This window comes from Diplotaxodon limnothrissa, linkage group LG20, assembly GCF_057381915.1.
Source record: "Diplotaxodon limnothrissa isolate DT_005_m linkage group LG20, D_limnothrissa_male_GT1.1, whole genome shotgun sequence".
Lineage (NCBI taxonomy): Eukaryota > Metazoa > Chordata > Actinopteri > Cichliformes > Cichlidae > Diplotaxodon > Diplotaxodon limnothrissa.
Genome location: NC_140615.1, coordinates 26,070,069 through 26,093,770, shown reverse-complemented (window position 1 = coordinate 26,093,770; position 23,702 = coordinate 26,070,069). Strand labels below are relative to the sequence as shown.

At 42.4% G+C, this 23,702-nt stretch overlaps 2 protein-coding genes across 2 annotated transcripts in view; both read left to right on the top strand.

Moving 5' to 3' along the window:
* Positions 1–4,093, top strand: part of tmcc1a (transmembrane and coiled-coil domain family 1a) — a 46,698-nt gene extending 42,605 nt beyond the window's left edge. Inside the window, exon 8 of the mRNA XM_085344020.1 lies at positions 1,917–4,093. Coding sequence (XP_085200146.1) covers positions 1,917–2,231 — 315 coding nt within the window. The 3' untranslated portion in view covers positions 2,232–4,093. The remainder of the gene's footprint in view (positions 1–1,916) is intronic.
* Positions 4,094–6,007: 1,914 nt separating this feature from the next.
* plxnd1 (plexin D1) overlaps positions 6,008–23,702 on the top strand; it is a 74,544-nt gene continuing 56,849 nt past the window's right edge. Inside the window, exons 1-5 of the mRNA XM_085345629.1 lie at positions 6,008–7,333; positions 9,019–9,195; positions 15,491–15,622; positions 16,801–16,901; positions 22,864–22,993. Of these exons, the coding sequence (XP_085201755.1) occupies positions 6,122–7,333; positions 9,019–9,195; positions 15,491–15,622; positions 16,801–16,901; positions 22,864–22,993 (1,752 nt within the window). The 5' untranslated portion in view covers positions 6,008–6,121. The remainder of the gene's footprint in view (positions 7,334–9,018; positions 9,196–15,490; positions 15,623–16,800; positions 16,902–22,863; positions 22,994–23,702) is intronic.

Below are 23,702 nucleotides of genomic sequence, written 5' to 3'. Positions count from 1 at the left end.
TTACAGTTATTAAAGGGCAGATGTCATTGTCACTGGAAGTTAAAAATGTTATCTTATCTGGTGACATTATGAGTTCATAGAGAAATGTGAGACAGGTTGTAGTGTATAGGTGTTTTTTTTTTCATCGCAGTGCTTTTGTTTCACAACCATTTTTGTTATTAATGCCTCCATCATCGGCAAGTGACATGCCAGATTAATTTTATCAGAGGCCCTCGTGTGATTTTTAAAAATCAGCCGCCACGCCTGTTTTTTGTGCAGTACATTCGGCCCAGACAGGCAAAGTCTGAGTTTTATTGGAACAGCTGCAATCGGCAGCTACAGACCTGATTTCACTAAATCAGGCTGCCAATAATAAATGTTGAACAAAAAAATGTTCTGGCACACCTTTCTGATAGATTTAAACCTGTTTGTTCTATGACTGGGTCACCACACTGTGTACTGACACCAGCCCAAGTAAATTTGAATCTAAAATGCTGTCCAAAATGTAATTAGCTGAATTCCCCTAAATAGCAATTCACACTGAAATTATATTATTACAGGACCTCTGTGTGTGGCACAATACAGTAGATCATTTTTGGTGGATTTTTTTTTTTCGCTTTGAAATGACGAACATGACAAAATCATACCAGACTGAGATCACAGAAGGCCGCTGCAATTATTACATATTAATAGGGGTCCACTGTTATGTTAGTCCTGTGTGAATTGGGCTTTAAGAGTGTCAGCAGCTGCAGCAGAGTAATTACATTTTAGAATGCATTGAGCCTTATTATTACTGTTGCAGCACTGCATTTTATTCTGACCACTTATGGCTTGCACGCTTGACCTCCCAACGCTAAAATGGGCCTGTGTTGAAATAATGGAAGTGGCTGGCCACTCAACCTTCCTGTCTTAAGCACTAGTAAGCTAAAGAAAGCTGGTCAGACGAGACCTTATTGTGTCAGTTTTAAGTTAAACTGAAGTTTTGAGTCGTGCACAAACCCTCCATCAGTTAACTGCCTTATCTAAATGTCTGTGTTGACTCTGTACACAAGGAGATGAGTTCAAGGCCCTGGTCTGTCCATCAGCTTTGTTTTGGGGGGGGGGGGGTTCAAAACATTAACTATCCCTTGAAAATGTCTCACATTACTTGCATCCTTTCCTCTTGTCCATAAAGGCTAAGGTGTGTGTGTTTTGTCCCTGCATAAAACTTTTTTCACGCCTCATATTGCTCATTACAGCATTCCCTTCCTACACAGCAGGGGGTGGTAGAGAGCCATGAAATGTACTGTCAACAGCTACTTCAAACTCTAACAGAACCAGCAGTTACTTTATTTATAAAACACCTTTCATTGAAACAGGAGCCTGAGGTGCTTCACAGATGACTGAAATTTCAGTAACAGGATGTAATAAATGCTGTAATAAAAGCAATAAAACTAGATTAAAATCTAGATCAAATAACTAAAAAAAACAACAAAATATCATTAAGTAAAATTGCATAAGCAATATAAGTACAATAAAGCTAAGCTAATAAAATAGGATTACTGAAAAAGCAGATATAGTTAAATGAAGGAAATGTCTGAAAATCTCTGATGGGTAACATGTATCGATAATGTGCAGGATATTTAAGTGTTTTTGGATAACTTATCAATTACAGTTACAAACAAACATGATTAAGAACACTTCACACTGGTCTAATGTGGATCACATGAGTCTATTTAAAATAATCAAAAGTATAAAAGGCTGCACTCAGGCAAGTGAGAAGTTTTTATGTTTTTGTTCAGTGTTTTTCCACACATGAGAACAAAGGAAAGGCAAAATCATATCTGACTTTAAATCACAGTAAAACGATCAGTGTCTTGCTATTGTGCTTTGGATTAGTTTATGTTTATGAAACTGGTGACTAAGCTAAATGGATTTCCTCTCGTCGTCCTCTACAGGAGGCTTTGGAGGCCTGTCAAACCAGGATCTCTAAGATGGAGCTGCAGCAGCAGCAACAGCAGGTCGTCCAGTTGGAGGGGTTGGAAAATGCCACAGCCCGGACCCTCCTGGGAAAACTTATCAATGTGCTGCTGGCCCTAATGGCTGTCCTTCTGGTCTTTGTTTCAACTGTAGCCAACTGTGTGGTCCCTTTGATGAAGACGCGCTCACGCTCGCTCTCCACCCTCCTCCTCATCCTCCTGCTGGCCTTCTTGTGGAGAAACTGGGACGCTCTCTCGGGGTATACGCACCGTGCGCTGCAGCCCCCAGGATGACCAGATTACATTCAGCACATGTTGCTTTGGTGACAACAAGAAATGTAACTGTAGCTGCAGTCTGCAGTCGGTTCAGCTGAGCACATTTGGAAGCGGCCTGGATAAAGAGCAAGAAGTGTGAAGAAGAGTGAAGAAGAGAACATTCACATTTAGGAAGGACAAGACTGTTTACATTTTTAAAACGAACTTTTGTGTTGTTATCCCTCACAGAATGCAGTATTGTACTGTTTTTACCCTTAGAGTTTAATCAATTATAATGTTATTTCTAATAATATTATTTTATTTTCAATGTTATTTTATTCAGTACCATGTAGCATTACACTCCTCTCACTCTACACAAAGGGGAGTTTAGTCAGGAAACTGGGCTGGAGAGCTGCCACAAAGGCCCAGTCTAATTGTAGAGACATGCAAATGTGAGAATGTGGTTGATTGCCTTTAGGAAGAGAACTCTTACTTAGCTGTGATTAGTAGTTTTGAACCATGGCTGAAAAACCTTCCTGGAAGTTTCGCCTTTCTTGCTGTGATGAAATTTGTTCAGATAGAACATTTTGAAGGAATGAGTGTCATGCAGACGTACAATTTCTAATGGCAAAGATCGCTTTTACTTTTTTAAAGTTAAAAAAGAATTGAAAATAGGGAAGATAATGAATGGCACAAAGACTAGAGGGGGAAGCTGAGATGGTGTGCCCACCATAAAAACAGCACATGAATGCTACAGAGAACATCTGGCTGCTGTCTAGCATCTGCCATATTTGTAACTTGTATACAGTGCTGCACGTTGTCATGAAGAAAATTACTTCCAAAGCAGATTTACTTTTAAAAGCGATGATAAAGGGCTGTTGTCCAAGTAAAATTAGGTTGCCAGGACAATTGGCCTCCCACCCCACCATTATGATGTGATCAAGTTAAGAAAGAAGGGGAGACCACTGGTGCTTTTCCAGTTCTGTCTCAGAACCATCATGAATACTGCTGCTTCAAATCTACAGTGCAAGTCATCTCCACTGCCATGCCAGTCAAATGCACATTGCCTGTATGTGACTTTATACTACTGACACAGTTTCCCTGCGTGTTATCTTTTCTTTCTTTTTTTTTTTTTAAATGTACCACCGTATCGCTATGTCAAGGTGTTATCACCCAGTGCCAAACTGAAGTTTGCCCAGGGATGCCTAAGCACCCAAAAGGTCCAAGCAGCTGTGGCTTCTTTCCATATATGTCATGAATGTCTTGCCAGATGCAACTTTTGTAAGGGGGAAAGTAATTCGCAATCTGAACATGACCTTGCCTCCAGATGCTCAGTAGTGTGTTTCTACACATTTTGCTTCCATGAGTAGAGCTTGGCATTCGGCCTCTCTTTTACTCTCACTTTCTAATCTAGTCAAGGACACTACAAGATGACCTAGCACGTTAACTAGTCTGCACTGTATTTAATGCCAAGAAGCTGATTTCCTAACAGACATTGTGATCATTTGAACTGTACAGCTGCACTTTAGCACACTGATAGACAGCATGTAGGTCAGGCCTTTGATAGAGACTACAAAGCTTGACACTCTCTGAGAAGTGAAGCGCTGATGCAGGTTGAAACTGCTGACATGCTTTTCTACAGGAAATAAAAAAAAAACCAAGGAAATTCAGTGCATTTTTGTCAAAATGTGAGTAAACTTGTTTCCTCTCAAGTTGAACCGCAGTAGGCAGATTTATTGATCTGTCAGTGATGTGTAATCAAAGGTACAATAGACAAGTTGGGAGTGAGCTGACCTTTGACTTTAGTTTGTCCTTGCAGCAGCACCTCTGATCTTGGGTTGTGTGCTAAACCACTTCAGTGCCTTCTGATGTCCTTTTCTAAGTGTGGAATAAATAAAGTGCATTCCTGACTAATTTATGCACATTCCGTATTTCTTCAAAAGACATGTTTCCTTTTTGTTTATTTATTTTCTTGTGTGTCTGATGCTTCTTCGCAGTGTTGTAGTGGAAAGTGTGCTTTTAAAGTCATCTTGCATATGCTTTTCCTGACCGCTAGATGGAGCTCGTTTACCTGGAAAAGCCTTGACGTTCCTTCAGTATGAAAGCCGTGTTCAGTTTGTGTGAATGGTGTGCTCTGAGGGTGGGGAGAAGAGATGTGACTCCTTATCAGGAAGGAAACAGGTTCTGAGGAGGGGGTCTTAAATGCCAAAAGTTAGCTTGTGCAGCAACAGATATTGTTTTTATTACAAACGAGAGATCGGGTGTACCCCCACTTTATATCACTGTAATGCACCCACACATGGAGCCTAATTCGGTTCAGTGTCGTTTTCTTGATTGAGCTGCACCAAACCGCAGCGGTCACGCCTCACTATGGATATTTGATGCTGACAGTTCTGCCCCAGACTGCGCCTTGTCCCTGCATCCCTGCCAGACCTCATTGTAGCCGCTGGCTCCCTACTCCCTGACGAAAGTCTGCACTTACATGCACGCGCACTGTGTCGACACTATTTGGCTCATTCATTGTGCTCTGCACTTGGGGGGTCATTATATTGCACTTTATCGGAGCACTTTGCTCCTTTTCTACACTGCCAGATTTGATGCGCATGGCTGTGCGCCAAGGTAAACACGGAGCGCACTTATCTACCCAACTGAAAGCTGCAAGTAGAGATTGGGGGTTGGGGTGGGAGGGTGTGGAGAGAGAGTGGGTTTGTCCCCCAGAGGAGTACGCAGTAAATAGGCACAAGCGATTGCTCGCGATTTAGCATCAACTTTAATTATTTCATGTATTCAGAGATAACACTTTTCTCGGGCTCCCCTGCAAACTGATTTATGCAGCGTCTGACTCACTTGTTGTCTTTCCTCGACTAGGAGTCATTCATTTCTATTCAGAGATGTGAGCATATGCACACTCCGTCGAGAAAGCAAAAAAAAAAGGGGGGGGGGGATGCTAACCATATTCGTGCATTTTTGAGTGGGGGCACATGTGTTGTGCTTGAATATTTATGAGGTAAAACGTGCAAAAGCAGTGTTGGATAGATGTGAATGTCAAAAACCGGAAAGGTGTGCTGATGTGCCCATCTGGTAGCACTTTCACGGTCTTTACCGTGCCGTATGTGCCCAAAACGAAACCCTCCGGATCTGCAGAACTAATCTGAGAGCCGAGGGACCGGGAAGCACAGGAGGTGGGCTTGTGACCCGCCATTAACCCCAAGATGAGCGGAACCACGCACGGGTGGAGACTCATCAAGTGGCTCACCTTGAAAGGAAGATGATCATTATGACTTCATATGGCACGACTTCACATTATGTCTTAAATAATAGTTATTGTACCTGAGTGATTGAAAGGAATCAGGATCTAATCAACGAACGAAGATCAATCACAGCTGACTGGGCTGACAGAGCGCTTTGATGGGACGTTCCATTAAGAGGGAGGCAGTGCCATTTTTCAGGGTTAATGAGTTAACGCCCCATGCTCGCAGCAAAGTCCATCTTTACTAATATTTGTAATCGAAGAATGCTTTGCTTATAAATAAATATACGTATATATTTTTAAATAACCAGCGCTGAAACCTGACTCAAAATAAGTTTGTCCTTTGTGCGGCGATGTCCAGAAAATGCACAACACCAAATCAGTTGGAACTATTTATTCCCTGTTGTCTATTCTGTCAAGATGATTAAAATATCACCCAGGCGGTGTGGCTCAGTGTGCCCCAGGAGAGTGACTGCTGAGCTGCACGATAGGCAGAGAGGGACAGAGGAGGCAGCCTGAAAAGGAAGCACGACTCGCTTATCGCGTCACTGTGGGTTTAGGCGTTGAGCAGGAAACAGTCTTTCCTCTCGGGTTGTCGCAGTAGGAACAAACACACATTTTTGTCTTTGCTCAATGCACCCCTCGGCACAGAACACGCGGAAGCCGGTCAGAAGGAAAAATGCCTCCTTCGATAGAGATAGCCGTCCTGCTTCTCGGCGTCCTGGCTTTGGAGACGCGCCGGAGTGCCAGCGCGCTGCACATCCAACAGGCTTTCGCGTCTCCAAATCAGACCAATAACTTCGTGGTGGATCCAGTGTCCAGAAAAGTCTACCTGGCTACCGTTAACACAATTTACCAGCTCAATGGGACCTTGACAGCTGAAGTGGAGAAGAGGACTGGACCGGTGGAGGACAACCTGTTGTGCCATGCGCCACAGCTTCCCCAGGCTCCCTGCGAGCATCCCAAATCCCTCACTGACAATTACAACAAGCTCCTGAAACTGGACCGGGACCAAGGGATCGTGGTTGCGTGCGGATCTGTGTATCAAGGCTTCTGTGAGCTCAGAAAAATGGATAATATTTCAGAAATAGCGGTGGAGTTCCCACCCCAGGGTGAGAAGACTGTTTTCCCCAGCATGCTGAACATCGCTGCCAATCACCCGAATGCATCCACCGTGGGGCTCATCTTCAAAAGCCACGGGGGAAACACCCGGCTTCTGGTTGGGGCGACATACACAGGGGCTGGAACTCAGTTTTTCCCCAAAAACCACAGCAAAGAAGATCTGCGTTTTGAAAACACCCCGGAGATCGCCATCCGCTCCTTGAACATCAAGGATTTATCCAGACTTTTCACCTATGACATTAACCCTTCCGAGGATAATGTATTCAAGATCAAACAAGAGGTTAAAACCAAAAATAAACTAAGCTTCGTACACGCGTTCATCCAGAAGACTTACTCATATATTGCCTTCAATAATGATGCGAAAATGGGCCACAAGGAGAGCCAGCCCAACAGCATCCTCGCGAGGATATGCCTGGACACCGAGAACCCCCGAAAATCCACCGGGCCAGAGAGCAGGAAGCTCACTGAATCCTACATCCAGATGCCTTTACAGTGTGGATTTAACGGGAACTTTTACAACCGGGTGTTGTCCGTGTACCCCACGGAGATCCACGCAGGTGATGGGAAAAGCCCCGAGCCATACTTGTTTGGAGTGTTTTCTAAGGGAGACAGAAAGTCTGCACTTTGCGCTTTCAAGTTTGGAGACATCGAGGAGGGGATACGGCAAGGCCGCAGGAACTGCTCAAACTCTCCCAGCAGCGACGTTCAGGTGCTGGACAGTGTGATACAGGGCTCCGGTTCAGCCTGCATCCAGAAGGGAAACCTTGTGGTAAGGGCTTTGTACACATTTAATTAGGCAATATAAAAATACTTAATTTATGTAATTATTTTGATCTGATTTTAAGCTGCCATGTTAATGAAATATATACATTCTGTCAAATAAAACGCACTCTAAAACTTAGCATAAGCTTTGCTGAAAACGAAACTTATTTTACAGATCAGTTTATCCATTTCTTGACATGAAAGTGAGAAAAAAAAATAAGTCAGCGTCACTGAGATATTTTCTGCATCATTATTTCATATGTTTTTATTTCTTTTCTCTTCGTTATACTGGGTGCCAAAACGTGCTCGTCCAATAAACCTGCTTGAGATTTATGAATCCTCTTGGCCATTACAGTTGTTCAGGCTGCAATAAGATTTACTCCCTCACGTCTGCTGCTACTCTCTGACAGTTTCCATTTATGCTTACGAACAATTATCCTCTTTAACCCTCAAACTGTTGACTCAAAGAAAGGATCTCCCATGTTAGGAGTAGAGGTGATAGCTGGAAAGACCCTCTAGAGCCACACTGAGGGTTGTGGGAAGGGTGAGACTAATCTCATATCCAGCAACTCTCCCCTTTTACCAAATGTGAGGATTGTAAGGGGTCAGTAGTTTACTATGTTTTCCAGTAAAACCCCAGACATTTTTATTTAGTGTGTGCTTCTGACTGAAGTTCAACTCTAAATTTAGCCCAATGTTTGACCGATAAATAGCTCCTCTGTTCCAAGCACGTGATCAAATATTATCACGTGTATTTTATTACAATCTTCCTACTCATACGTGTGTCCTCAGGGAAACTTTAGCATTGCAAAAGCGCTGTCTGATTCATGGTGCCTAACAATAACAAGCAATGAAAGCTTTCCACAGTTTCATAGGAATGCAGAGAAATTCCAGATTTTCATTGTGGTGGTTTTGACTGACAGAGTTGAGGTCAAAGGAGACTGTCTCGCCACCACTGTGCTGTCAGGTCAGAAAGTTGCCCTCCTTGCTGGCACTGCCTTGTTTGCCGTGGCCCCGGGGCCACTCCTCTCGTGACCAGTTTTTCTGAATACCATCTCCGGTCGCCCACAAACCCTTTTTGAGATGGACAACTGCTTAGTTCAAAGTGATTTGTGCCCTTTGTTTTTTCTCCTGCTGCAGTACAACCCACTTACCACTCATAGACTAAAGTTAGTCTTTCCTCATTTACATAGCCGTGGCCGTTGAAATGTGATCTTTTTTGTAGTCGACAGTTTGAAGGCCAACACTGAGGGAAAGCCAGACACAATTTATGATAAGAGAGACGATGCCTCGAGCAGAAGGGCCCGTGGGAAAAGACTCTACAAATATCCAGTGTGCTTAATTTCTTTTTTTTTTTCTTGTGTGCTCTAAAATATTCAGAGAATTCCCAATAGATCCTGGTGCTCATCCAAGCGCAGCACTAATGTTTTATCATTGCCCACTGAGGATTTGACAAAAGCAAAGTCTTACGAGTGTTGAAGACCCTTATAAGCCCATTTCAAGTATTCACTGAGATGTCTGAAAAGTGATTTAGCAGAATGAGCAACGCCAGTGTGATAGCTTCTATCAGCCCTTGCTTTCCACACGCCTCCTTTTGTGCCCAGCTCTCTCCTTCTTCTAATCTTCATGTCATGCTTCCATATGAAAGCTGATGAGAATTGATCTTTCTCTCTCACTCTGTTTGTATTCTAGTTGCAGCCCGAGCAGCTGGACTGCGGTGCAGCCCACCTGCAGCACCCACTGGCATTACAAAGACCCCTTAGGGCCATTCCTCTGCTTGAATACCCGGGTCTCAGTTCAGTCTCTGTGGACAACGTGCAAAACCACACCGTGGTTTTTCTGGGAACCAGTAATGGACGACTTCGTAAGGTGAGTCTCACACGCACATGAGCGTGCATACACTCTCAGTCCTTGTGATTGAGAACTTTCTAAACAAGCTTAACCTCAACCGCTGAATGGAGTTATTATTTTTAATGTAGTTGAGCCCCGAAGCTTGGAAAAACTCTAACATTACAAGGTATGTAGTGCTGCTGTGATGTGGCTGCCGATTCTTACAATAAACCAAACCTATGTGTGTGATGAAACACTTCGAGCCACCACAGGGCAAGCAGAAATGCCTCCTTTTAACTTGTAGATTTTCCCTGCATTGTCACCACCCAACCAACCCCCTCATTCCGCTGATCCATGAACCATCCCGAACCTTATGTAGTCCTAATCATGAGTTTTAATGTCTAACAGCGGTTGACGGCTTATGACTCATTTGCGACATGTGTTGGTGTGCAGTCTGAGCTATTAAACATCTGCAGAAGGTCCAGCTTGTGAAAACCTTTCCTGCCCAATTACCAGCATTCCTTAATTTTGTCTCAGCCACATTCCTCGTCACCCCTGACTGAGCTTCCTAAGCAGCGGATCTGCCTGCATATGCAACTAGCTGCACTTCAGCTGTCTGTGGAAACAACACAAGCTGACTCTGAAAGCTTTCTGACCCTATGGTTTTGCATTAGCCTAGTACCTTTCACAACATTAAACCCATTCTGCTGTCGGGTGTTTTGTTTAGACCTGCTAAAAGAACTCCTTGTTTTCCTCCCCAGATGAAGGCACTGCTTTAGCCCCAGCTGAGCACGCAGTAATTGGTTTTTGGATGGTTTATAGCGGATGCGCCGCGTTGGTTGGCATGGTGTAAGCAGCGGTGTGTATGAGCGTGTTTGTGTACGTCTGTTTGCTAGATTGCAGGTCTGACTGTGTTTTTAGGTGTTTGACTTTGTCTGCAAGCCAATGTGACTGGTATAGTGATTCCATGTGTTTACTCAGATGAATGCATACCCTGTGATTACGTGTTACGTGTGTGTGTCGACCTTGTTGTATAGGGTGTGCAGTATTTTGGTGACCTTGGGAAACAACATGCTTTGTGCTTTTATCTTTATGTCTTTCACTGTTTGCCTATGTATCTCTCTCTGTGTGTGTGTGTGTGTGTGTGTGTGTGTGTGTGTGTGTGTGTGTGTGTGTGTGTGTGCCCTCAGGATAGAGCTGTTACAGAGGTTAATGGTGCTGTTAGTGTGTGTAATGTGATTCTGACTGTGAGTTTGGCTCAGACTAAACACAGGGGAACAGTGGTTGAGATTAAGTTAGGCCTCTTTTACTGTCTTTGAGAGAGCCCTCAGTGAAGTAATTTGTAATTACATGCATTTTTTAATGAAGTCTCTCCCTCCCCATTACAGCTGACTTCCATTTTCTGCTTCTCGCAGTGTCCGCTTTTTTTATCTCGCTCCCTCTCGCTCCAATTTTACTCCCTCAGTGGGTCCACCCCTCCACTTCTCAGTTCATCGCTTCGCCATCCCCTCTTTCTCAGCTCCTCTTTTACTCCATCTCAAATATAAAAGGCCCTTTGATTCATTTTCCAAACAAACAGACTTTATCTCTTTCTCTTTCTTCTTTCTGTCGCTCCTGCCCCACCTCTATCAATCTTTATTCTCTCTCCTTTACACCCAGGTACACATTCAAACACACACAGAGAGACACACACGTGCACAGACAGAGACACAGAGAGAGAAAGAATGAGTGCACAGCAGCTGAGCACTTCTTGGTTGAATAGGGTCTTTCATCTGCATGAAGATAGACGGAGAATAGAGTCAGAGCGACCTGCCAGTACAGCAGGTGTTTTGTTGGCTGACCTGGTGGCTCACTGTGCCACAGCTCTCTTCACGTCTCCTCCTCTCTGCACCTATTGTGCTCCCTGTCCAGGTGTGTGGGCTGCTGTTTACTTACTCCTCGCTGTGTCACTCTGCTTATGTGTTTGTAGTCACTGGGGTGTGAGGTGAGGACATAGCACAGCTGCTTACTATCACTAAAAAGCAGGCGAGCTTGTGCGAGCAGATGGGTAGGTGGTGTTATAAAAAAAAACCTGACAGTGATTCTTGCAGGTTGAGATAATGCCTTTCATCACAGGTTAAGCCAATGGTTTACTTAGCTCCTGTCTGCGCTGGTTTAACATTAACCAGCACGTCTAAGTGGGTGGTAATGGTTTTGTCCTATATAAATGTGTGCTCCTGTGCACATGACAGTGTTTTGTTGTGTTCAGTGGATGGAGAAGTGATACAACCCGTGCTTGTCACCAGATGCTGATCAGTTTGCCACTTCCTCAGGATGCCAGGATCTCTCCATTGAAGGGAGGCCCGACAAATCGCAGAAATAAGAGTTTTCACTGTCGGCGTGACAGGAAGTCTCACTCAGCACAGTTTGTTTTTCTGCACAGCTTTGTGTGTGTGTGTGTCTGTGTGTGCATATGTTTGTGCGTACGTGCTTTATGATCTTGACCTGCAGGACGGTCAGTGTGCAGATAAATCACTGCTCAGTGGAACGAGATTAGGCACACTGCTTGAACAAAGAGCACCTGAAATGTATTTGTGAAGGTGGAAACATGAAAAATATTTGAAGTAAAAGGCAGGAACTAAAATCACTTTACTAAATCTGGCAGTCATTGCTTATACATACATGCATGAATTTAATTAAGACTGAGAGTTTTGGTTACTCTCTTGTGTATCCACGTTAGCTTTGGGGGAGGGAAAGTATCCAGACAAAAGAATTTAATCTGTCATGTTGGCCTTTTAAAAGGGAAGGAGTGAGGCAGCTCAGACAAAAATTAATTTAATCTTTGTCTGGATATTTTTTCTTGATAACATATGCAGCACAGTAACAGCTACAGCATTCTAAGCACCCAAGCACCAGTCCAATCACCCCTCATATAACCTCCTACTGAGTAATTGAGATACAGTCATGGCAAAAAAAAAAAAAAGGAGCTTGTCAAAGGAGCTTGCAAAGAAAAGCGTCTGGACTTCTTTAAGTTGCTTGAAGACGTTTCACCTCTCATCCGAGAAGCTTCTTCAGTTCTAAGGTCAAATGGTGGAGAGTCCCAGATATAAACCTAGTCGGAGTAAACCCCCACAGAGGGACAAAAGGATCCCCTGATGATCCTCTAATCGCCTGAGCCAAGGTGGGAAACTGGGCGTGGGTCCCAATCAGCCAGAGTTTCGGGTGAGTTCATTGTGAAACCTGGCCCCACCTTATCATGCAAATTCCTGAGGTCAGATGGCCCAGGATGTGAGTGGGCGTTAAGGCGTCTGGGAAGGGATCTCAGAACTGGGATCTCAGGTGTGTGTTAACATAATGCCAAGGAGGAAAGACATCAGCAATGTGCCCAGCTATCTGGGACAGGTTCTAAGCTCATGTGAAATCCACTGGTTCAAGTCCATCCAGTCTAGAGTGAGAACAATTATTCACAAGACAGTTGCCAATCTTGTCAGGAGTGGATGTTACCCATTCAATGCTAAGAGAGGTAGCAAAAAAGAACTCAAATGCTACATCTCAGATCTGCAGGTCTATACGTTAATATGTTAAAATTCTTGATGGTACAGTTAGAAAAACACTGAACAAGTATGACTTATTTGGAAGGATTGCCTAGAGAAGGCTATTCTCTCTCTAAAAAAAAAATATGGCAGTTTAGTATTGAAAAATTACATCTGAACAAACAACAAGACTTGCTGAACAATGCCCTTTGGGGACCAGTATGGACATGTTTGGCCATAATGAACAGTGCCATGTTTGGAGAAACCTAAACAGCATATCAGCACAAACACCTCATACCAGTTGTGGCGGTGATGATGTGTTTTGCAACCACAGGACTTGGGCATCTTGAGTAAACCATGAAGTCCTTTTTATATCAAAATATTCTGGAGTTAAATGTGAGGCCATCTGTCCAACAGCCAGAGCTTGGCCCAAACTGGTTCATGCAACAGGACAGTGATCCCTAACATGACAGCAAATGTAAGGCAAGGCAAGGCAAGGCAAGTTTATTTGTATAGCACAATTCAACAACAAGGTGATTCAAAGTGCTTTACAGAGACATTAGAAACAAAAACAAATAAAAAGCATGATTTAAAATTGATTAAAACAAGCAAACAAACAAACTAATTAACAAACAAACAAAACAGTATATAAAATCAAAACAGATAAAATCAGAACAATAGATAAGATGTACAACAGAATGGTAAAAAAGAAAAGAATCAAGATGTTGCAATGGGCAAGAAAAAGTGCAGATCTCAGCTTGACTGAAACACTGTGGGGGGACCTCAAAAAAGCTGTGTGTATATGAGCAAAAGAAAAATGGGTCAGATTCCTCCACAATGATGTGACAGCCCGATAAAGTCATACAGAAACAATTTTTTTTCAGTTATACCTCCTAAACGTTTGTCTACAAGCTACAGAATCGTGGGGTGTGCTTCATTTTCACACTCTGCAACTTTTCGTTTCGTTTTTTAAATAAATAATAAAACCACAGAATCTGTTTGTTATTTTACACCTGAGGTAAGGTAAGATTTTTTTTTAAGCTACCAAGGACAGGATATTTTTTTTGTCCCAATATAAAAACCTTAGAAATAATAGAAGGTGTACTTTCTTCTTATTACTGCAGCGGGCTTCACTATGCCCATTCTAGTCATGGGTGAAAAGATTTTGAGGCACAGTTCGATACTTAATTCAGTTCTGATTAAATATTATAGCCTGCTATATGGGTCTCTCATTTAGTCCTGACCCAGATGTAGCCAATCTGAATCTCATCCTCCCACTCACCCACTTCCTCATCCACTATGTCACTATGTTTTGGCCCTGCCGTGTCTCAACTTCCAATCCCACTCAAATACAATGTACCCTTGTTCATTCATCCATTCATTGTAGGTTTAAACAAACTGTCCCAGGTTTATTCCCTTACGTGACTCACTGGTCGTATTGGGGGAGCTACCTTAAAAGCATGAAGAAGTTGAACTACACTAAATCTACCTTAGGAAAAAATCTAATTTGGCCAATTAGCTCAGACTACATTATAAGAAAGAAACTGGCACTGGGCATGTGATACCACATTTTATTACAAAAAGTATAAAAGGATAAGTTCAGGATAAGTAAGGGTAGAGTAAAAACTGTCCACTTATTCACAGGTCAAACATGACAAAAAAGGTTTTTGTAGCAGAAACCAAAATCCAGGTGGGGCACTGAGTCTGGCAGGATCTTTGATTATGTATAGTATAGTGAAGGTTAGTTTTACAAACTTATATTCAAAACATAAAATGTCATAGCCAAGTATTCCAGGAAGCTGTAGGTCAACTTAATACTTGCCTTAAAAAACAACCATCCATCCAGGCAGAATTTATTTACGCTGTAAACCACTTTGGATCATTTGACTGGCCAAAAGGGTTTGATTATTGTGGAGAAGCAGCGGTCCAAAGTTTTACCGCTGTATAGTGTTTTTGAAAGACTATACACCAATGAATGTAGCTGAACTACCAGCAAGCTATGATTCCTGAACTTAAACTAGTTTAATTGCATGTAGTGCCTTCATGTCACTCTTCACCTCCAGCGCTGCTCACTGACTCTTCATCTGTGTTGAATTTATCTGCACACAGAAATGAACATGGGTGTCAGTTACGGTTAATATCTGTGTCCTGTGAGCGTCACAGTTTCCCATATAAACATTATTTTACATTTACATATTATATTATTTGATATTGTATACAAGTATGGCTTCTGGAAACACATTTTAAAGATACGAATCACCACACAAAAAGTCCAGAGTTCCAGTGTCCTCCCTTTTTACCACAGTAAACTTACCATCTAACAATAGACAGTCATTGTGGCTGCTTATTTTACTGCACCAGCTGCTGATTTAGATTTCATATTTTCAGTTGGACCGCTGGCAGACAAAAATTGTAGACTGCCAAATCATCTGACATTACACAAACAATAAGACACCAAAAATATGGTGCAATAAAAATCACACAATCAAGGTTGTCTGTACATCTCGGTGCTTGCTACAGGTGGGCGTAGTCTCCAAGGAGTGATCACGATGTAAAAGTTTTGTTTGTGTATCTCTTGCCAAACACAGACGTGGGAAAAAACCTGCTTCTTCTGTGGTATTGCTGAGCAAATGACTCGATCTGCTCAATCAACTGAAAAGTAATGTGGTTGCACTGAGCAGTTGTGAACATATGAGAAACTCTTCTGCATGAATGTGAACCAAGAAATTGGCGCTCAACGTCTTTTTTTTATTTTTTAATTGCACCACTTTGCATGTGGTTCCAACTCTGCAATTCAACATGTGCGTCTCTCTTTTTCACAGCTGACTCTGCTACCGAACATGACCACAGCCAATCAGTGGATGCTGAAGCTGCGAGCCAACGAAGCAGTACACCACATCATGACCTTCGATCCCAACGACAGCAACTTTCTTTATGTCATGACCTCTCATCATGTAAGGTTATACCCGCTGGCATATCAGCACGTAGCGCGACCATGATAACCACAATGAGACCTCATGAATGTCACGTCATGTACATCCTCCTTAAGTTCACTTAACAGAACACTACCATATTTGTGGTTAAGGCAGACATGCATGCAGACCTACATTAAGCTTTCAGACCTGCATTTCAAAGCCAATTTGTTTGATAACAGTTGGGCTTAGGGCGGGATATGGCTGCACCTCTGGCCTTTATGGTTTCTGCACAGTGACAGTGCATCAGTTTGTTAGCTGTCTGTGCTGCTATTAAATCTCTGTGCTTCCTGTCACAGAAACAAAGTTTAACGTGCACACAGAAAATATGCTACAGCTCCTTTTTAGACTCTGACAAAACTGCTGCATGACATTTTTTAGGTAACATTTGCCGTGACATTGTTAAGATTTAAATTAAATTTGGCACTATTATTGGCTGGCATTTATTTTAGCTGTAACCTTTAAACGGATTTACATTCTGAGACCGGCATTCACTTCCTAGGTTCAAACTGCCTATCTGTGTTTACCTACAGCGTATTCGTATTTGTTTGCACTGCAAATAGACAAAGCAGCAAAAAAAGAAGAAAAAAAGGTGGTTGTTAGCCTTAAGAAACTTAAGGAGATGTACACTGCACGTAGGAGTTTACAAATGTGTAATTACATTATCTGAGATTTTTTTATCTGCTTCATTGTAAGCGGATGTCGGTGAAATATATCTGCATTTGGAAAACGACAAGATCAAATGTCTTTGTAGGAGTTATTCAGGAAAGACTGTCTGCAGTTATTATACATTAATAAACACTTTAGATGTCATGATGTGTTTACTGAAAAATTTCATGACATTTATTCATTTCTTTCTGCTGTCAATAAGTGTTGAATGATGACATGCAAAAGTTATGTGTGAGCCTGTAAGCTGGTTTTCATTGTGGGCTTATTATATTATATTCATTTCGTCTGGGTGGTAGTTTAAATCCTAGAGACTCGAAATTGCAGTGATACTCTTACACTGTAGCAGATTATCAAAATTCTTGAGGAGGATCATTCTTAAGTTCTCTTAACAGCCGTCAGCATCTTGGTAACAAAATCACTTGTTTTCCACTTTTTGGCCGCCCTTGAAGATGATTGTGTGCTCATGTTTGCTTCTGTGCATTGATGTGCAGATGCTGAGAGTAAAAGTGGCAGATTGTGATCAGTGGAAGAGCTGCAGTGACTGTTTGGGAGCAGGTGACGCCCATTGTGGTTGGTGCACACTGGAGAATAGGTAAGAACCACAGCACGTACACACATGCACGTACGCACACAAACGCACAAAGACGCAGTCTCTCCTTCTGTTTCTTTAACTGTCATCCTCAGACTTGTTTGTCTGACCCTCCCAGCCTCTCCTTTGGTGCCAGTTAAGCATAATTCAATCAAATTATCAGACGCTCGGTTTCGCGCACACACATGCCACATGCTTTTTGACGTAAAGCAAAAATCTCTGCTTTGAAAAAGAGGTCAGCTGTTTATATGAAAGGCGCATCGATTCCAGAATAGACTGATGGCACAGAGCAATAACGATCATTGGTCGTTTTATTACTTGAAGCATTTGCATGAATCAAACCCACTGAGGCTTGTTTGCTTATTTTCATCATTTTCGTTTTCAGTTTCAAAATGTCGCCCAGCTGAATGAGCAGTGGCAGAAACCGAGTGTGTTTTGGGGTTGGAAGAGTGTTGTTGGATTGAGCAGAATTGATTTGCTTTTCATTAGGCCGCAGACTCGAGTTGTTTGGGGAGGGAGTGACAGGCTGGGAGCGCCCAGCGAGGAGTGACTTGGCTGAAGTGTAACTGTGAGCGAGTGAGAGTACACTGTGATTAATGTGGTTCTGTCAGGACTGGCTCTCTGGCCGTGCATTCACTGGCTTCCAGGGAGAATATGTGTTGTGTCGAGCTGTGTTTGTGTGCCGGTTGTTTGTCTGCGTGCGAGTTGCTTGGTGATTAAAGCAGATCAGACGAGATAGTGAATTTTGTGATGAGCTGTGCCCCGGCTCTGGAGGCTCTTGCATTGCCAGGGGCCATTCAGAGCTGGAAGAGTGGAACTGATGAGTGTTATGTGTTTATGTGTATGTGGTCAGACTGTCTCACTGTCATCTCCCCGTCTCCTCTCCTTATTTATCTATCTGTCGTCTCTTTATCCCAGTCCCTTTCTCGCTTGGCTGCATTTTTTTACCCTTGTGATTCTCGCTGTCTTCTGCTTGGGTTTTTTTTTTCCTTTTCCTGCCCTCGTATTTTCCAGTAGCTTTTGAGAATTTAGCCATCCCTCTCTAAACCTCCCTCTAGTCCTTGTCTTCTCCTCTCCCAGTGCCCTTGTCCTCTTCTCTATCCCTCTACAAAGGAGCGTTGATTGTGATGATGGTGGTGGGAGGGAGAGCGCACACTGGTTCTTTTGACAAGGAAATGTCAAAGTGTGTAAGCCTGTGTGTAAGTGTCAGAGTGTGTGACGCTGTCTGGCTAACGGAGACCAGGGAGCTGATGTCATGAGTGTGTGCGTGTTTTTGATGCACTGTTTGGCCAGTCGTACTGGCCGCTGGGTTGGCGCTGTGGCCCCAGAGCCCAGGGGATCAGGGGGTTGATGTGTGGGGGTGGATGGTTTCCTCTATCACCTCACTGTCTCATTCAACTACAGACACTGAGGATGGTGGGGGGAGTCAAGATCTCACAATCTGTGAAGCCACCACTGTCTCTGTGGGTGCCTGCTCGATTTTACGCATGGCGCTGACGTCTCTCTGCACGTCCGCGTGTAGAGTGAGCATGAAAACATATCTGTTCGCTTGTTGGATGCTCCATTGTTGTCTGAAGAAGAGAGCTAGTTCCTCCACCAGAGATAAAGCTCGGTCCTTGATCACTCTTTTCATGCTGGTGCTGGTCTAATCTGCCACATGTCACAAGAAAGCACTTAAATATCTTTATTTGAATCAAATTATGCATCACACGCAGTCTTTGCTGTTCACAAATTATCATGCTTATCTGCATGTGCTTATCTCACAGCGACTTTTGTGTGTCTGCCTGTATGTGTCTGTGTCTGTTTGTGCATTTAGAAGCTCATATGTTCGCCTGCTGTTTAACAGTCTCACTGACGTTCAGACACTTAGGAGGTGATGAGTTTTCTCAGGTCATATTTTAGCTGCATATGTTGGCTCTGTTTATTTTAAGGAGCTGTTTGAAAAGCTTTTAAAGTTAGCGGGCTGCAGTGGGGCTGATGATGAGTGCGTGCGTGTGTACCTGTTGTATGTTTATTTGGTCTTCCAGACTGTTAGAGAAAAGAAAAGTACTTTGAATTAATTTCTTCTCACTGTTGCTCTTGATCAAGTAGGTGTTTGAATTAGCAGGTTATGTACTGTTTGCATCCATTTTAAGAAAGAATAAAAAGATACAATCTGAGCAACTTGGTGCATTTTATAAACCAATTGTTTCAGCTCACATGCTGCTTTGCTGATGATCACTTGAGACTGCGAGTCTGTACGTTTCCTGGATGCATGCTTCATTTCATACCAACTGGTATTTATGAGCTATTCAGTACTTAAAGATACAATCTTGAGTTTACTGGATAAAGTAAACAAGGAAGATGCCAGATGTGATCTTAGACAGAGAAGAGGATGAAGAACTAAGTTATCAGCTAAGATGTACAAGTTTGTTTAGAAAAATGAATCATAAAAGATTGCTACAATGCACAGATGCGTTCTCATAGGTCTCATAATCAGGTAAATATAATCTCAAATGAGCAACACAGGATATGTCACATAGTGTCACTTTTTATTTAACGAAAAATGAAAGAAATGCAGAAGCAGTGTGTGAAAAATAAAATGTACTTAAATATACTGGAAGTAATTCTTTTTGGTGTGACTTAATCACTCTCTCACATTGTTGTGGAGCAATTTGGGCCTTCTCGTCTTTACATCGTTGCTTCAGTTCATTGAGGTTCATCAGTGCACAGCTTTCATAAGGTCTGGATTTTGACAGAGCCATTGCAACACCTTGATTCTTTGCTTTGTCAGCCGTTCTGCTGTAGATTCGCTGCTGTGCTCGGGATCATTGTGCTGTTGCGTGACCTAATTTGGGCCAACTTTTAGCTGTCAAACAGGTGGCCTCACTTTTGACTCTATAATATGTTGGTATACATAGGAGTTCATAGTTGACTTAATGACTGCAAGGTGCCCAGGTCGTGTAGCTGCAAAATAAATCATCACCCCTCCACCACCATGCTTGACAGCTGGTATGAGGTGTTTTTGCTGATATCCTGTGTTTGGTTTTCTCCATATGTGGCACCGTCCGCTAATATGGCCAAACAGTGATCTAACCCTTCCCAGACTGATAAGCAACAGTAGTTGCTTATTTAAAGACATTGTTTTCCTCCTTGGCATTGGCAACTGAGTGCTTCACACCAGTAAATTGCCAAAACATTTGCTTTCATAGAGTTGCTCACACTTGCTGATGATCAGTTAAATCGAGTGTATTTGATTAGCAGCAACTGCTCCCTACCCTCTGAATTCCTGTAGAAGCAGTGATGGTGTACTTTTCACGCACCATTTCTGCATTTTGTCTGAATTTTTATTCAATAAATAAAGACATGGTGTAATATGTGACGTGTTGCTGGTCATGATGGAGTTTCATCTTATCATGACCACATCTGCTAATCAGTTTGAAGCAGCAGACAAATAAAGTGCTAAAAATAGCTGCCTCAGTCGAAATGAATTCTACAAAACCCAAGCAATCAAACAAAATACAAACATTGGTTTCATAAAGTTACTATAATTGGTGAAACTATCTGTAAGCATTTTATTTTAATTGCTGAAGTCAGGCATTTTAAAATGGAAATCTGGGGATTGATTCGCTTCGAGAGCCAGCCTCAAGTGGCTACTGATGGAAATGCACAAGAGGTACTCAAGCCTCAGATTAATTTTTCAGCCCTGGAGGTTTGCACTTGATAATGACCCAAATGGAAGTTGTTTTATTTCATAATCTCAACATATATGAATGATTACTGGCAACTATAGGTTTGCAATAATAATTTCAAAGACATGATGGGAGCATCACACCTCAGTCCCTTTGGAGTTTTGACTGAAGAGAGTATTGACTATTGAGTAAAATGCTATCATGCTAACATTTCCACAGTGACTTGCTTATATTTGGCAAGTCATTGATGTTAATACAATTATTAAAAAACTATCTTTTATATGTGTGTTATGAATGTGTGTTATTAAGAGTCCTTATCTGAGGACATACTCGTTAGAATATTTGATACTAGACCAAATTCATGAACTGAAAAACAGAGAAGTGTTTATTTTCCTTAAAGGAAGTTAAAAAAACAGATCACAACCTCTGGCTTGTAAAGCCCTTTATTTCTATTTTTAGTTGAGCAGCTGACCTCAGGCCCCTCTGAGTCCCTCTGTGCTGCTGGGACTGACAATGTGGACACTGACTTTCTCGGACACAAACACTCACGCTTACAGCCGCGCAGGCACAAAAAGACACACTTTATTTTAAAACAACTGTGAAAGTATAGAAGGGAAGTGGGACGTGCCAAACTCATTATGTACCGTGTTAGGTCATTGCTAGATGGGGCCTCTTCTTTTTCTCCTTACTCTGAGGTCACTTTGTCCTTTCAGTCTGCACTGCAGATGAACTGAGCTCTGTGCCAATGGTGAAGTTCATTAGTGAAGCAGAAGTCAGGGTGTGAGGCCACCTTGCTTGTTGGGTGCCCTTTTACAATTCTTATGTCCCAGGCATTCATTATACTCGCAGATTGCGCACATACACACGACTGTATGTATGGTACTGCTGACCATGTGTCCAGCGTTCATATTCCTAGATGCACTGTTGGTCCAAACAGACTAAGAATCAGACTGGTAGTTTTGTCATTCTGCTATCTGTAACTGTGCCTGTGGGATGGGTTACCATAGCAATGCATATGACCTAAGGTCAAGTAGTCTCTTGTGTCGAGCCAGCCAAACTGACAGCCAAAGTCTGAATGTGACATTAGGAGACCAGAGCACCTCATAAATCTGCAGCAAGCAGACCATGAAACCCAGTGGAGAGAATTCGTCAACTCCAGGAATGAAATGAAAACACAAACTCACCTCACAAAGAATATAAAGTTGACCTTGAACAGGGGTGTCAAACATGGTTTCATCAAGGTTCACAATCGGTAATGGGAATCACTTTAACAGTCATACATGGTTTATTTATATGCAGTTTTTAATCAAAAATGCATGTCTCATATAGTCCTTACGCCTAAAATTTGAAAAGCCCTCAGCCAGTCAGCTTAAATGTTGTTTGACCTTCAGACCATTTAGTCAAGCAAAATTATTCTGTTCCTTGTGCAGTTCTACAAGGCTACCATATAACCTATTCACAAGAACCAATTTCACAGAACTGAATCAAAATGATGACGCAAACGCCTCATAGCCAGGCTTCTCTTTACCCTCGAAGTTTCTCTGTAGGTAGGACCCAAATATAGACCAGAGGCAGTCTGAACCTACAAAAGACAAGCTTTATCTAAAGATGAAAACAACTCACAGAAATGAGTTGACTTCTGCAGGGCACTGACTAAAAAAAAATCATGAATCTAGTAGAACACAAAGACTTTGGGGAGCAACAGTGGGACAAATAAAAAGGGAGAGACATGACTATTTGCACGCACAGCTGACTGGACGCAGGTGAAACTCCCGAGGGCGTGGTGGGTAGTCACAAAGAAGGGAAACCAGATGCAGGTGCAGACAGGACAAAAGGAGAAACAACCATCAGAAGTAGGAAGATAAAGATACATAGAAAAGCCACTGAACTGAAACTACAACAAAAAGCATAGTACCATGACACCTACTGTTCAGGGCAACATTTTTTGAGAACCTAGTGATGTGCAGGCCGAAAATTATTATTATTTTTTTTAAAAAGGACCAGATTAGACTTGTAGGCGCTGAGTTTGACACATACGACCTTGAAGTTCTGGATTCACAAACCCATATGGCTGTCTTGTGGTCTAGATTACCAGCTGCAGGAATGATAAGCAGTTATTTTATCATAATCTGATACTGGACGAGCAAAGCAACATGTGCATGGCCTTGAAGTTTAGGCCATACAGAACATGTTGAAGCTCTTCTTCCTGTAATCTAATCTCAACAGATTCAACATGAAAATGTAACACACATGATGTAGCAGATATGATGTTCATTTTGTTTCTTTCTGTCCAGATGTACCATCCAGAAGGAGTGCGCTCAGGGGCTGCTGGCCCGTTCTTGGATCAGCATGGGTGAAGGCCCCCAACAGTGTCCTTCCATGACCCTGACACCCGCTGAGATTAGCATCTCGGCAGACATCAAGGTGCTGTGAACTCGTTGTATGTTATTGTTACCGTCACATGCTTTTCACAAGTCAGACAAGCACTGCTGTTGATCTTCACAAAGTTATGGCTGCAATGGGGACAGTTTATTTAAAGCTGATGTCTCATGACCACCTTTATAATCTGACACCTCTCACCATTACAGCACAGACTATTATTATTACTCGGCTAATAAAATAAAGTGCCAGTGGCGTGTGCTACTGCAGCTTCTTCCACCATCACAACTTCCTGCTTAAAGCGATGCATACGTTTATGTAACGCTAGCATTCATCTGCTTTTTTTCCAGCTTTTAAAAAATGTTGCTGTCAATGTTCACTCTTTATAGCTACACCCTCAACTCTGAGCCATATCAGAATCAGAATCAGAATCAGAATGGGTTTATTGCCAGATGTTGAGGTTTACAACATTAGGAAATTGCTGCGGTGCTTCAGTGCAGACAATAAGAATTAAAGTGCTATGTAGAAAGAGAGATATGTGCATGAGATATACATGAGATATATACATGAGAATAAGAATTATGAGTGCTACGTAGAAAGATATATACATGAGTGCAGGTGGTGATCAGTGCCAAACATATATACATGAGAATAAGAATTATGAGTGCTACGTAGAAAGATATATACATGAGTGCAGGTGGTGATCAGTGCCAGACATGAAGTGATGCAGTGACACAGCATAGGGTCATGTGTT